The sequence below is a fragment of the Ornithorhynchus anatinus genome, chromosome 1 (genome assembly GCF_004115215.2).
Source record: "Ornithorhynchus anatinus isolate Pmale09 chromosome 1, mOrnAna1.pri.v4, whole genome shotgun sequence".
In the NCBI taxonomy this organism is placed as follows: Eukaryota; Metazoa; Chordata; class Mammalia; order Monotremata; family Ornithorhynchidae; genus Ornithorhynchus; species Ornithorhynchus anatinus.
In genome coordinates this window covers 140949159-140964570 of record NC_041728.1, presented here as the reverse complement: position 1 = coordinate 140964570, position 15412 = coordinate 140949159, and the positions used below count along the sequence as shown (strand labels likewise).

At 40.7% G+C, this 15412-nt stretch overlaps 1 protein-coding gene across 3 annotated transcripts in view; it reads right to left on the bottom strand.

The window, feature by feature from the left end:
- Positions 1-15412, bottom strand: part of NAALADL2 (N-acetylated alpha-linked acidic dipeptidase like 2) — a 966685-nt gene that overhangs the window by 444894 nt on the left and 506379 nt on the right. For all 3 annotated transcript variants that reach the window (XM_029067290.2, XM_039913128.1, XM_039913127.1), the window contains one exon: positions 4580-4730. In XM_029067290.2, the coding sequence (XP_028923123.1) occupies positions 4580-4730 (151 nt within the window). The remainder of the gene's footprint in view (positions 1-4579; positions 4731-15412) is intronic.

The following is a 15412-nucleotide window of genomic DNA, read 5'->3' as shown; positions in this document are numbered from 1 at the left end:
ATTCTGGGAAAGTTATTCTGTATCAGAGTTAATGTTGGAGAAATGAGGGGGAACTTCATAGTTTTGCCACTACTGGCAAAATCACCACAGCAACATGGATTTCATCTTTAATTCCAGAGAGAGAAAAGAGAAAGCCAGACCAGATCCAAATGCTCAAACTTAACTAAACAGACTTCAATAAATACACAACCCCATAACACAAAATTTCCATAAATACACAATGTTCTATAAACACATTAGCTTTCATGGATAAATCACTCACAATTTCCCAAGTGGTCAGAGGAAACTGCAAGTGAAAGGGCCACACCTCAGAGGAGCTGAGTGAGTCAGCAAGAAGACAAGAGGACGCAGCTGCAGCACTGAATTAAGAGCTCTGCTCTGTTATTTCATTGACCGGTCTTATTATCTTCCTAGAGGATGCCTATCTCCCAGAGGATTCTAGGAATGCTATTTCCAGGAAGAAAGGACTACCTGAATATTTTCCCAATGATTTTGGTATTCTTTTCAAAAAGGGTCTTACCTTTTCCATAACTAGGCTCTGACAATAGACATGGGGTAAATAATCCCTTAAAGAGAGTAGGAATTAGAAGGTATCAAAACACTGCAGGTGATGTTCTGCCTTCTCTGAAGGAACAGGAAGTTCAAACTGAATTGACAGTACAGGACAAGTGAAGAGTATGGCTATATCTCAAAATAAGACACTTGGTAATGTTTCATCACTATAGGAAACATTCACTTAAGGTTTCATAAAACTGTTACTATCAAATCAGAAACACAAATGTATTTGTTTTCTTATCATTGTTTCAACATGCTGGGATTGAACACCTCTGCATACTCATCATAATGGAAAATTGTTGATATAGTATTGCAAATGAAAAAATGTTTTAACTCAGCCTAGGGACTTATCTTTCTTATATGAACTACATGGAAGTTTCTTTTTAATCTGAGAATTCACATTCTTTTTTTAAGGTGATGTAATTAATGAACTTATCCAATTTTTACAAAACACATATGAAAACATGGAGCAAGGGACACCATCTTCTAATTACCACATGTTAAAAACAGTCAGCAGCAAAATGTATACATTTTAAACCAAGATTTAACAATATTAAAAGTATTTTCCTAATCAGAATAAAGATTATATGGTTCTTTTCTCCATTTTAATCATTCTAGTTTATGACATGTGATTAAAATATTGCTCAAAAATGCCACATAAACCATTCTTCAAAATGTTCCATGGAATAAGCAAGAATACAGAAGTGTGAAGCCCCAGAGCCTCAAGGCCTAGTGGAAAGAGCACATCCTAGAGTCAGATGACCTTGGTTCTAATCCCAACTCTGAAATTTATCTGCTGTGTGACCTTGGGCAAGTCATTTAACTTCCCTGTGCCTCAGTTATCTCAGCTGTGAAAAGGGAATTTAGACTGTGAGTCCTATGTGGGACAGGGACTGTGAATAGAGAAGCAGCGTGGCTCAGTGGAAAGAGCCCGGGCTGGGGAGTCAGAGGTCATGGGTTCAAATCCCAGCTCCACTGCTTGTCAGCTGTGTGACTTTGGGCAAGTCATTTAACTTCTCTGTGCCTCAGTTACCTTATCTGTAAAGTGGGGATGAAGACTGTGAACCTCACATGGGACAACCTGATTACCCTGCATCTACCCCAGCACTTAGAACAGTGCTCTGCACATAGTAAGCACTTAACAAATACCAACATTATTATTATTATTATACAAAGCACTGGGTGCGAAACAAGAAAATCAGGTTGGGCACAGTCCCTATCCCACATGGGGCTCACATTCTTAATACCCATTTTACATCTGAGATAACTAAGGCACATAGAAGTTAAGTGACTTGCCCAAGGTCACACAGTAGACAAGTGGAGGAGCCAGGAATAGAGGCCAGGTCCTTCTCACTCCCAGGTCTGTATACTATTCACTAGGCCATGATGCTCTGGGGTTTCACACTTCTGTATTTTTGTTCTAAACAAGGATATTTTGGGGATGGAGAAACCCACCCAGGCAGTGGTGGGATCTGAACCCATGCCTCCGGGGTGACTGGAGTAGTAGTAATAATAAAAGCAATAATAATCATTATTATCCAGCATCTTACCAACTGGAAACTTGTCCTCTTTGGCACATTGGATAGCACCAATACATGGACAAAGTTGGTTAGCTATTTATCATGATAATGTTGTCTTGTTTTTGTTTTGTTCTGTTTTGCTTTGGGGTCTGTCTCCCCTGATTAGACTGTGAGCTCGTCATTTGGCAGGGATTGTCTATCTGTTGCTGAATTGTACATTCCAAGCACTTAGTACAGTGCTCTGCACATAGTAAGCACTCAATAAATACGAATGAATGAATGAATGAATGAATGAATGAATGAATGAATGAATGAAAAGGTGCTATATGTCAGCAATCCTTGATAAATGTCCAGTTTTACTTGTATGACCTCTATGCTAATCGAATGATCAAACAGCATTTTAACATTTAGAGAGCAGGCTCCTTTTCCCTATTGATGTTTCTCTGTCTGGCTCCCAGGTACATAAGTCCTTTTCCAGTAATAGCTTTAGACTACGAACTCTTCCTCTTCGAGGGCAGGAGTCATGTTGAGTAACTCTATTACAGCATATTCTCTGGGCTTGTTTGGAGGAGCTATATTAGACACATCCATGGATTTTAGTCAATGTAAATATTAGCTAGGCACATAAGTAACAAAACAAAGCACTGTGCTTTGAACAGTGTTAGTAAGTGCTCAACAAATGCTATTGATTACCTGAATAAGAGGTCATCTACTACTCTGATTAGCAAATACTCCTTTGGCAAATGATGTGGGTCAGCAGCCAAGTTTCACTGTGGCTCCTTATAAATTCTGTTGCAGCTCTGGAGGGACTTTAGTCTGGCCCATGGCGAAAATCTCCAAAATCTCCTAAGTCTTTGCAGGTGGTCAGTAAACAGTACTCTCCAGCCATGTGGCCATTTGGAGAACTTAAAGGCCTTTACTTGGAACTTGTGTAATGGTGCAAGGCCCCTGTTGGACAGTCCTGACATTTGAATGTATTCATACTAAATAAACTTTTATTGAAGTAGGTGATACTTCAAAAATTAATGGTAGATTAATGGTAATCAGAGGTCAGCATTGGGATATTAGCCAATCATATGGATTTAAATGTTTCAATTGCAACAGAATGCTCATACCAATTCTGCTATCTAAACAGCGCCTTACTCATCACCCATATAAACAAAGTAGAATATTAATAATAATGTTGGTATTTGTTAAGTGCTTACTATGTGCAGAGCACTGTTCTAAGCGCTGGGGTTGACACAGGGGAATCAGGTTGTCCCACGTGGGGCTTACAGTCAATCTCCATTTTACAGATAAGGTAACTGAGGCACAGAGAAGTGAAGTGACTTGCCCACAGTCACACAGCTGACAAGTGGCAGATCTGGGATTTGAACTCAAGACCTCTGACTCCAAAGCCCATTCTCTTTCCACTCAGCCACGCTGCTTCTCTAAGGAACAAAAGCTTTTGACAGACTGGCAGGGACTGGGGAAACAACAGGGTTTCAGGCTCCATTTTTAATTGAATTTAATTCATTCATTCAATAGTATTTATTTATTTAATAGTATTTACTGAGCGCTTACTATGTGTAGAGCACTGTACTAAGTGCTTGGAATGTACAACTCAGCAACAGATAGAGACAATCCCTGCCCAGTAAGAGGTTCACAGTCTGGTATCCAATCTTCTGTATGGTTGTGAAATCTGGAATTAATAAAGAAGACACAATATAGAGTTCTTGAACAGTTTTAATGCCATCACCTAGAAACTATACTCATGTAAGCCCAGTGTGGACAGAGATTGTCTCTATTTGTTGCTGAACTGTACTTAAGAAGCACTTAGTATAGTGCCCTGCATACAGTAAGTGTTCAATAAATATGACTTAATGAATGAATGAACCACATGGCTGGATACTGGACTTCAAACTTCAAACTTCAATCAAGTCTCAAATACTGAAGCAATCCTCACAGTGATACGGCTCAGTTACCTCATCTGTTAAATGAGGATTAAGACTGTGAGCCTCATGTGGGACAACCTGACTACCCTGTATCCACCCCAGCACTTAGAACAGTGCTCTGCACATAGTAAGCGCTTAACAAATACCAACATTATTTACTTGGCTTAGCTTAGAGAAACAGCATGGCATGGATAGAACATGGGTCTGGGAGTCAGAAGATCATGGGTTTTAAACCCAGTTCCTCTATTTGCCTGCTGTGTGACCTTGGGCAAATCACTTCATTTCTCCCGGCCTCAGTTACCTTATCTGTGAAATGGGGATTGAGACTATGAGCCCCATGTGGGATGGGGACTCTGTGCAACCCGATTTGCTTGTATTCAACCCAGTGTTTCGTACAGTGCCTGGCACATAGAGCTCAACAATACCATCATTATCATCATCATCATCATCATCAAGAATATGAAGGAGGAAGAGACAATAGTAGGATGTCTAAGCAACTCCTGTCACCTAGAAGGGGAAACATGAAGTACCACACTCACATTCATATATATTTATTAAAGGTTAACTTACCAATACTAGGATAACCAGGTGTGGATGGGTCTCCTCCTGCATTCAGAGAAACGAAGAATGGTTGGTGGCTAAGATTTGTCGTCTTTGGTAAATCACAAGGATCAATATAAAGAAGAACTCCTCCAAACCCAGCCTCTTCCAATAGGGAAAGCTACAAAGAAAATTAGAAGTATACATAACTCTGGCCACTCATATACTTTTGAAAGGGAATGAAAAGGGAAAGATAGGTGACCAGAAGGTTGTAAAATCAATCTTTGTAATATTCTGAGCACTTAGTAAAGATCCCAGTATTAAGTGTTTAGGAGAGTACAAAAAAGTAAGTAGACATAATCCCTGTCCCAAGGAGCTTACAATCTATTTTTTGAAAATTAATAAAAATTCAGAGAAGTCTTTTTTCAGCCTTAAATTTATATTTGAAAATAAAGGACTTTGGTTTTCTATCCTGCAACTAAATGAAGGCATTCTTACTTTCGAAGTTTAACTTACATCTACCCAAACACAAAAAAACAGTGTTTGGCACATAGTAAGAGTTTAACATGTATAAAAATTATCATCATTATTAATAATCATAACTGCAATAATAAAATTTAAAATATATCCAATAGTGTCCAGACAAGTTTTAATTTCAACTTTCAAATCAAGTTCAGATTCTGGGCCCAATACTAAACAAATCTTTATCCCTCTCATTAATATTCTACTGGAAAGGCTCTTTCTTTACTGATGCTTCATTTTGGCAAGATTCCATGCTTTGCAGAGTATTAAACATCAGCTATGTAAATTTATTTGAGACATTATCATATTCCTGCAGAGAGAAACATGACTTATGACAAAACCCTGGTCATGAGAAGAATCAGGGCTAGCATCTTGTAAGTATGGATACAACTTTTCCCCAATCACTGAACTTGGTGGTCCACAGGGAGATGCTGGTTGTTCCCTTTTAGTTCCCCCTTCCCCAGCCACATGCTTTTTTAAAGCTTTACCTCCTAGTGGGTGGAAAGTACACTACTTGGATAAGGGAGGTAGAGAGGAGAACCTGAGATGAGGACCATCCATATCTAGAAAACGGGATAAAGAGCTAGTACCTCAGGAGCCAATGGGGTTAATCTGAGACTACGTGCTATTCCAAACCTACATGCCACTCTCTGAGCACGGCTACTGTTTCAGCAGCAACAACAACAACAAAAAACCATCCTGGGCTTGTTTGGAGGAGCTATATTAGACACATCCATGGATTTTAGTCAATGTAAATATTAGCTAGGCACATAAGTAACAAAACACCGGGGACAAAGCTGCATTCCTTACTGCCTTACCTTCCGTAACCTATTTTCTTTAATGCTGGTATTTGTTAGCACTTACTTTGTGTCAGGCACTGTACTAAACACTGAGGTAGATACAAGATAATCTGATTGGACACAGTCCATGTACCATATGGGGCTCAAGTCTTAATCCCCATTTTTACAGGTGAGATAACTGAAGCAAAAGAAGTTAGCTGACTTGCCCAAGGTCATTTCAAATGAGCCAAAATTAATGGCTTTGAAAACTAACTTTCTAATTGAACAAAGTATACTTTATTATGAGTATATTTTCATGTGGTCAATTTCATGTAGGAATCCCAATTAATCCAAGAGAATGTAGAAATAGCTTTGTTTCTTATTTTCCAAATTGTTATAGCTCAATATTGCTAAATAGAAGGAAAATGCTTATTAGGTAGCTGTCATAATTCTATGTAATCCAAGTCTCTCTTAGTATCTTTATGGGAAAAGGAAATAGCCTATGTCTAGCACAAAGGCTATAGACATCCTCCACCTTATTTTTATTTCAGGTAGACTTCTTTTTTGATAGACAGTCATCATTTACTTTGGGGTACAGAGACCTAGACAGCTACATTTTTATAGAGATCTTCCAGATAGGATGGCAAAGGTTGATTTTGGCTCTGGTTTAATTTCTGAACACTTCATTAGACATTTAATCATCCTGCTAAATTTCTCATCACAGATGTCTGGGAGCGGAGTTCATGTACTCTTCATGGTAAAATGGTATTCGAGGAGGCTGATGCAGTCACTGATGTACCCAGAGGGTGTTGCATTAAGATAGGCTGCTAGACTGAGGGCATATCCAGTCTGATGCTTAAGTGCATCCAAGTGATGGAACGGAGGAAACTTGTGCTTCAAACTGACTACTCTTATTTTATGATTGGTAATACAGCCATATTGAATGACCAAGAATGCAAAATGAACCCATGTGTGAAAAATTGAAATGGTCAAAAACAACAGAACAAATGATCCTATGATTGACAGTTTGTTTGCATAAGGGTTCCACAAGGTGAAAATTTATTTAATTTTTATGTCATAAGGTAGGAATTGAACTTATCATGGAAGCACATATATATCACTTGAATGTTTTTTATACTTTGTGCAGTAATATAAACCAAATATTCTAACCTTCCTGGGGGTTTATTGGAACTTATCAATGATAGTGAATATATAAAGAAGGTATAATTGTTCATTTACTTCCCCTTATTTTTATTGAGTTTGCTTGCGATGATATTGGAGTGTTATATGAAATATAAAACAATGTATAAAAGAACAGCAATGTTTAGCACAGTATGGGATGCTTAAATATTAAACACCTGCAAGATCCATTTATACAATGGATTTAGGAAACCTTAAGTCTATTATAATATCCCAGCAGAAATACTGAGTGGTTACCAGAAACTCCTGTATATCTATTAGGATTATTGACAGTCAACAATCACTATCACCCTAACCTCTGAAAACCAAGTGTAGCAGAAGGGCTGGTGAGAGACATGGCCCAATTAATTAGTCAATCAATCAAGGGTATTTATTAAGCTCTTTGTCAATGCAAAGCCTTGTACAAAAGAGTTGGGAGAGTCCAGTGGAGTTTAGACATCATCCCTACCATCAACCAATCAATCCAACATAGTTATTGAGCATTTATTGTGTGTTTGGGTGAGTACGATATAACAGTATAACAGATGCGTTCCTTGCCCAAAATTAGAAACTCATTTCTAGCAGGGGAGATGGACAATAAAATAATTACAGGTAGGGGAAAGCATTAGATTTTAAAAGTTTGTACACTAGTGCTACTTGGGTAGGGGGTGTTGGGGAGAGGCAGTGAGCTGGAGATGGCTGAGAAAGTGATTAGGTGATTAGGGAGTAAGGAGTCAAGTGCACAGGTGATGTGGGGGAAGCGGTGGGAGGCCAATAGAGCCTCTTACCAACTTGACAGAGGGCCAGTGAGGTGCTAGATTCTCCACAGCTGAGGCTTTTACCAGTATGTCATATATCTGAGTCCTCATATTTCCTATAGTAGACTTTTTGACAGTTTACTGACATTTTCCTAGATTTCCTGTCACTGCCTCACCATTATGGCTCCTATTCACAGCTAGACTCCCATTTCTCATCATTTGACTGGACCTAGTGGGAATTAAATGTGTACTTTATTATTATATCTGCTTACCAGTGTTAAGACATCTACAGTGCTCCATTCTAATTAAAAATAAAATGGAATTGCAATTCCCCAGAAAGAAGGCTGATCAGACTCCATAAGCTTTACTTAATTTATTTCAGAAACAAAATAATGGAATAGCTTAAAGTCAAGGACAAAAAGTGCTTATGTTATTAAATGAGAATATGCCTCTAAAGTTGTATACATTTCAATTGTTTTTTAAGTCTTCTGATGTTACGGAAAAGTGATTTCAAGGCCAAAATGGAAATTTTAAGCGGCTAGAGAGCAAATGATTAATATACATGGATGGAGCATAATTTAAATGTTCATATTTTGTATTCATGTGCATAATAATAATTCTAAATATTTTAATACATATACCAAGATGAAATGTATGGTCTGGAAAGGACTTATAAGGACAAAAAGGGCACAATAATGAAATGAATTGTGCACATGAATGGTGGCCCCCACCCCCATCCATGGTCAATTTGGTTCTAGATGTGACCAAGTTGTGTCTTCATGGATGATATGAAATGATATTGATATAAAGATCTGGCTCTATCTCAGATAGATACCAAGGGCTTCCACTTGGTCCCTAATCATTCACATCCTGATGGTATCTTGTAGAGCTAGACTTACTTGGGTATCCTAGAATGTTGGGTATCCAACATTCAGCCCTACCTTGGAGTGGGCTTTGAGTAATTTAAAACTGTCTTAGTTTGCTGAGGGTTCTAACACCTGAAGATGAGTCTGGAATGGGCTGAATGACCTGAAGGTCATTCTGAGACAGGAAGCACTGAAATTTTGTCTACTGATGAACGCAGGTGTTGCAATTCACCACAAAGTTAACTTTTCTAGAGAAGGCATGAGGTTATCATGTCAAACCAGCTGCTGGTCATTGCAGATAGTTATACTCCAAAAGCAGAGGCCCACACGAAAGGTCTTTCAGGGCTAGAGCCAGAGTGAGCACTGGCTCTAATTCTGCATGTAATATTACCACAATTACTTGAACTGTTAGTGTCCCTTCATATAAAATCAGATACTGGTGAAAGCCTTTTAAAGAAAGAGATTTCATATGTTTGCTTACTTGGGTCTCATTTGTTAATGCATTCAGTTGTATTTCCTGAGCACTTACTGTGTGCAGAGTACTGTACTAAGTAAGCTCTTGGCAGAGAACAATGTAACAATAAACACACACTTTTTGCTCACAACGAGCTTATGGTCCAGAGGGAGAGACAGACATTAATATAAATACATAAATTACAGACATGTACATAAGTACTGTGGGGCTGGGAGGGGAGATGAATAAAGAGAGCAAGTCAGGGCAATACAGAAGGGAATGGGAGAAGAGAAAATGAGGGCTTAGTCAGGGAAGGCCTCTCGGATGAGATTTGCCTTCAATAAGGCTTTGAAGGTAGGGACAGTACTTGTCCATCAGATTTGATGAGGGAGGGCATTCCAGGCTAGTGGCAGGATGTGGGCAAGGGGTCGGTGACCAGATGCACAAGATTAAGGTACAGAGAGAAGGTTAGCATTAGAGGAGCAAAGTGTTTGGGCTGGATTCTAGAAGGAGAGTAGCGAAGTGAGGTATTAAGGGGCAAGGTGATTGAGTGATTTGAAGCCAATAGTGAGGGTTTTTTGCTTGATGCAGAAGTGGATGGAGTTTCTTGGGGAATGGGGAAATGTCTTCTGAATGTTTTTGTAGAAAAATGATCTGGGAAGCAGATTGTAGTATGGACTGGTTTGGGGAGAGAAAGGAGGCTGGGAGGTCAGCAAGGAGGCTGATACAGTGGCCAAGGTGGGAGAGGATCGTGAGTCTAATAATGTAGTAGCAGTTTGGATGGAGAGGAAAGGGTGGATTTTAGTGATGTTGTGAAGGTAAAACCGTCAGGATTTAGTGATGGATTGGCTATGTGGGTTGAATAAGAGAGAGACTTTATGCTAAGTAGTATGTTCCTGTTAAATTTAGAATGTCCTTGCAAGTAATTTTTGGCTCTTTGTTCTTGGTCTTCCAACTCCTGCTGATTCTGTTGTCCCAGATTAGGAGTGAAGGGATGGGGAGGGAACAGCAGGGATACTGAAGGACTTTCACTTGATTAGTACTTGCTAAACATATCTAGGCAGATCTTAACGCCTTCAAAACAGGCTCATTAAAGAACCTAGTGGATGTTACCCTAGCACGGTCAGTAGAAAACAAATGTTAAAAAAAAAACATTGTTTCAAAAAAAATCAGAAAATTCAGGACAGGGATAACATCATTCAGTGAGAAATAGTTTTTTTAACGGTATTTGTTATGTGTTTATTATGTGCCAAGCACTGTACTAAGCATGTTGTAGTAGACCATGAGCCCATTGTTGGGTAGTGATTGTCTTTATCTGTTGCTGAATTGTACTTTCCAAGTGCTTAGTACAGTGTTCTGCACACAGTAAGTGCTCAATACTATTGAATGAATGAATGGACAGAACATGGTCCTTGGAGTCAGAAGGTCATGGGTTCTAATCCTTGCTCCACCACTTGTCTGCTGTGTCACCTTGGGCAAATCACTTTACTTCTCTGTGCCTCGATTACCTCATCTATAAAAAATGGGGATTAAGAGTGTGAGCCCAATGTTGGACAGGGACTGTGCCCAACTTGAATAACTTGTATCTACTCCAGGGCTTAGAATAGTGCTTGGCACATAGAAAGTGCTAAACAAGTACCATAATTATTATGATTATCATTATTTTTTATTAGCAAGATAATCAGATTGGACACAGTCCATGTCCCACATTTTTAATACCCATTTTACAGATGAGGGAACTGAGGCTCTGAGAAGTGAGGTGACTTGCCCAAGGTCACACAGCAGAGAAGTAGTGAAGCTGGGATTAGAGACCCAGGTCTTTCTGACTTCCAGGTTTATACTCTATCCACAAGGTCATGCTGCTTGCTGCTACTGGCCAGATAAGAAGTTTACATGAGAATAATAATGCTGGTATTTGTTAAGCACTTACTATGTGCAGAGCACTGTTCTACATGCTGGAGTAGATACAGGGCAATAGGTTGCCCCACGTGAGGCTCAAAGTCTTCATCCCCATTTAACAGATGAGGTAACTGAGGCACAGAGAAGTGAAGTGATTTGCCCACAGTCACACAGCTGACAAGTGGCAGAGCCGGAATTCAAACCCATGACCTCTGACTCCCAAGCCCGGGCTCTTTCCACTGAGCCATGCTGCTTCCCTAGAACACTGCAGCGTGGCACAGTGGAAAGAGCATGGGCTTTGGAGTCAGGGCTCATGAGTTCAAATCCCAGCTCTGCCACTTGTCAGCTGTGTGACTGTGGGCAAGTCACTTAACGTCTCTGTGCCTCAGTTCCCTCATCTGTAAAATGGGGATTAAGACTGTGAGCCCCACGTGGGACAACCTGATTCCCCTGTGTTTACCCCAGCGCTTAGAACAGTGCTCTGCACATAGTAAGCGCTTAACAAATACCAACATTATTAACACTGAGAACACTGCTTCCCTGGAACTCAGTGTTCCATGACAACACTGGGTGAAACCAGGTTCTTGATACACAGTTTTGGGAAAGGACTCTCTTCAAGTGAAATCTAGCAGGTATCAGATTTTCAGTAAAATGGCCTTTAATTTTTGGCCTTTTAAATTGACCCCAGGACTTAAATACATAGCGGGTAACCCTTTACCTTTCTCTAAATTAAAAATATTGTGCCACCATTATTAGCCCATGTGTGCTGACACTGAAGAATAATGACATAGAGAAAATTCTGTAAATATTTGTAAGGACTTTTCCCTTGACAAGCTGATCATCATCAAAAATTCCAAAACTCAGGTGGGAAGCAAGGCAGAAACAAGGAAAAAAGTAATAGTAGCACCTAAGATTAGCACGTGAAATGCCAAAGTCTTTAATTCATTCAATTGTATTTATTTAGCACATACTGTGTGCAGAGCACTGTACTAAGCATTTGGGAGAGTTCAGTAATAGTTATTCCATTTCCAGATAGGATCCAAACTCATGCAAACTCATGGTCTTCCACAGTACTGAAAATTGGCATCCAAATCCATCAAGATAGAGTGATTAGAGAGTAACACAAAATTGTGTACCTATCATTATATGATGCCATTTCTTGTAGCACTAACTTATTTTAATCTCTGGCTCTCTAACTAGCCTACAGGTTCCTTGTGAAAAGGGATTGTGTCTACCAGCTCTATAATACTGTACTCTCCCAAGCATTTCATTTGGTTCTCTGAACACAGTGATCACTCGATAAATACTTTTGATTAACTGATTCAAGAGAGTATAGGGTATGTACATAAATGCACCCTGTGATGAAGGGATAAGGTGAGTTTATATGTGCTTAGGGATTTATATAATTCCAACAAGATACTAAGGATGCTCAATGATACTCAGTTATGAAGATATCCCATCTGATAATTTGCCTATCAGAGGTCTTCCCCAACTAATCCCTTGCTTCCTTGTCTAAACGTTCCCTTCTGCATTTGGGTCTGTTTCCATTAGATATATTTATACTCACACCCTCCCCCAACCTCATGACACTTATGTACATACATAAAAGTAAACTGCAGTAAACTGCAAACTCCTTGTGGGGTGGATCATCTGTACCTATTCTACTGTACTGAACTAGACTAAGAGTTTAGTGTATGCTCTGACACTATCAGGTGTGATCTCCCTAAAATCTCCCCTGCCCCTCATTCATTCATTCATTCAATAGTATTTATTGAGCACTTACTATGTGCAGAGCACTGTACTAAGCGCTTGGGATGAACAAGTCGGCAAAAGATAGAGACAGTCCCTGCCGTTTGACGGGCTTACAGTCTAATCGGGGGAGATGGACAGACAAGAACAATGGCAATAAATAGAGTCGAGGGGAAGAACATCTCGTAAAAGCAATGGCAACTAAATAGAATCAAGGCGATGTACAATTCATTAACAAAATAAATAGGGTAATGAAAATATATACAGTTGAGCGGACGAGTACAGTGTTGTGGGGATGGGAAGGGAGAGGTGGAGGAGCAGAGGGAAAAGGGGAAAAAGGGGGTTTAGCTGCGGAGAGGTAAAGGGGGGGTGGCAGAGGGAGTAGAGGGAGAAGAGGAGCTCAGTCTGGGAAGGCCTCTTGGAGGAGGTGAGTTTTAAGTAGGGTTTTGAAGAGGGGAAGAGAATCAGTTTGGCGGAGGTGAGGAGGGAGGGCGTTCCAGGACCGCGGGAGGACGTGGCCCAGGGGTCGACGGCAGGATAGGCGAGACTGAGGGACGGTGAGGAGGTGGGCGGCAGAGGAGCGGAGCGGGCGGGGTGGGTGGTAGAAAGAGAGAAGGGAGGAGAGGTAGGAAGGGGCAAGGTGATGTAGAGCCTTGAAGCCTAGAGTGAGGAGTTTTTGTTTGGAGAGGAGGTCGATAGGCAACCACTGGAGTTGTTTAAGAAGGGGAGTGACATGCCCAGATCGTTTCTGCAGGAAGATGAGCCGGGCAGCGGAGTGAAGAATAGACTGGAGCGGGGCGAGAGAGGAGGAAGGGAGGTCAGAGAGAAGGCTGACAGAGTAGTCTAGCCGGGATATAGTCCCATAGTCTCTCCCCTCCTCCTGCTCCCACTTCAATTCTCCCATCTTTCCCAGCAGTATCCCTAGAGGACATCTCTTGCCTTCTCTCAAAATCCACCCCTCCATCTGTGCATCCATACACATTCCTTTGCACCTTATCAAACATTTGCTCCCTCCCTTCTTCCCTCCTTAACAGTCATCTTCAGCTGTTCACTCTCCAATGGCTCCAACCCCACTGCTTTCAAATATGTCCTTGTCTCCCCTAACCAAAAAAACCCACAAAAAACAAAAAACCCTCCCTGGACTCCATGGCTGCCTCCAGTTATCATCAACATTATTGTTATTATTATTTCATCTCACTCCTACCATTCCTCTACAAACTCTTTGAACAAGTTGTCTACATCCGATGTCTCAAATTCCTTTCCTCAGATTATCTCCTTGAACCCCTCCAATCTGGCTGCCATCTCCTTCACTCCACAAAAGCCATTCTCTCAAAGGTCATCAATGATCTTCTCAAATCCAATAGCCTCTACTCCATTCTAGTCCTCCTTAACCTCTCAGCTACCATCAATACTGTTGACCACCCGCTTCTTCTGGAAACATTATCCCCTTGTCTCCTTGTCTTCACTGACTCTGTCCTCTCCTTGTTCTCCTCTTATCTTTCTGGCCACTCATTCTCAGTCTCACTCATGGGGTCCTCCTCCCTTCCCACCCTCTAACTGTGGGACTCCCTCAAGTTTCAGTTCTGGGTTCTTTTCTATTCTCCATCTACACTGACTCTCATGGAGAACTCATTCACTCCCATGGCTTCAACTACCACTTCTAGGTGGATGACAATTTATATCTCCAGCCCTGATCTCTCTCCCTCTCCTCAGTCTCACAATTCCTCCTGCCTTCAAGACATCTCTACTTGGATGTCCTCTGGTCACATCAAGCTTAACATGTCTAAAACAGAAAACCTCATCTTCCCTTCCAAACCTGTCCTCCCACTGACATCCCCATCACTGTAGACAGCATCCTTCTTGTCTCACAAATGCTTTGAAGGCACTTAGTACAATGCTTTTCACACAATAAGCACTCAATAAATACTCCTGAATGAATGAACAAGCTGTTAACCTTGCCATTATCCTTGACTTCCCTCTCTCTTATTCAACCCACATATATTCCATCACTAAATCCTTTCAGTTCCACCTTCACAACACTGCAAAAATCCACCCTTTCCTCTCTTTCCAAAGCGCTATCAAGTTAATACAACCACTTATCCTCTCCCACCTTTATTACTGAATCAGACTGTTGCTGACCTCCCAGTCTCCTATCTCTCCCCTCTCAAGAAGATACTTCACTCTGCTACCCGGATTATTGTTCTACAAAAACATTCAGTTCATGTTTCCCCACTTTTCAAGAATCTCCAATGGTTGCCCTCCCACCACTGCATCAAACAAAATCTCTTCACGATTGGCTTTAAAACATCAATCACCTTACTCAATTACTCCTACCTCACCTCACTATTCTACTACAATCTAGCCCATTCACTTTACTCCTCTAATGCTAACCTTCACTGTATCTTGATCTTGACTGTCTTGATGGCGGCCCCTTGCCAATGTCCTCCCTCTAGCCTGGAACACCCTCCCTCCTCAAATCCGATAGAAAATTACTCTCCCCGCCTTCAAAGCCTCACTGAAGGCACATCTTTACCAAAATATTTTTCCTAAGTCCCCCTTTCCTCTTCTCCCACTCCCTCCTGCATCATCCTGACTTGCTCCCCACCCAACCCCTCAGCACTTATGTACATTTTCATAATTTCTTTATTCATATTAAT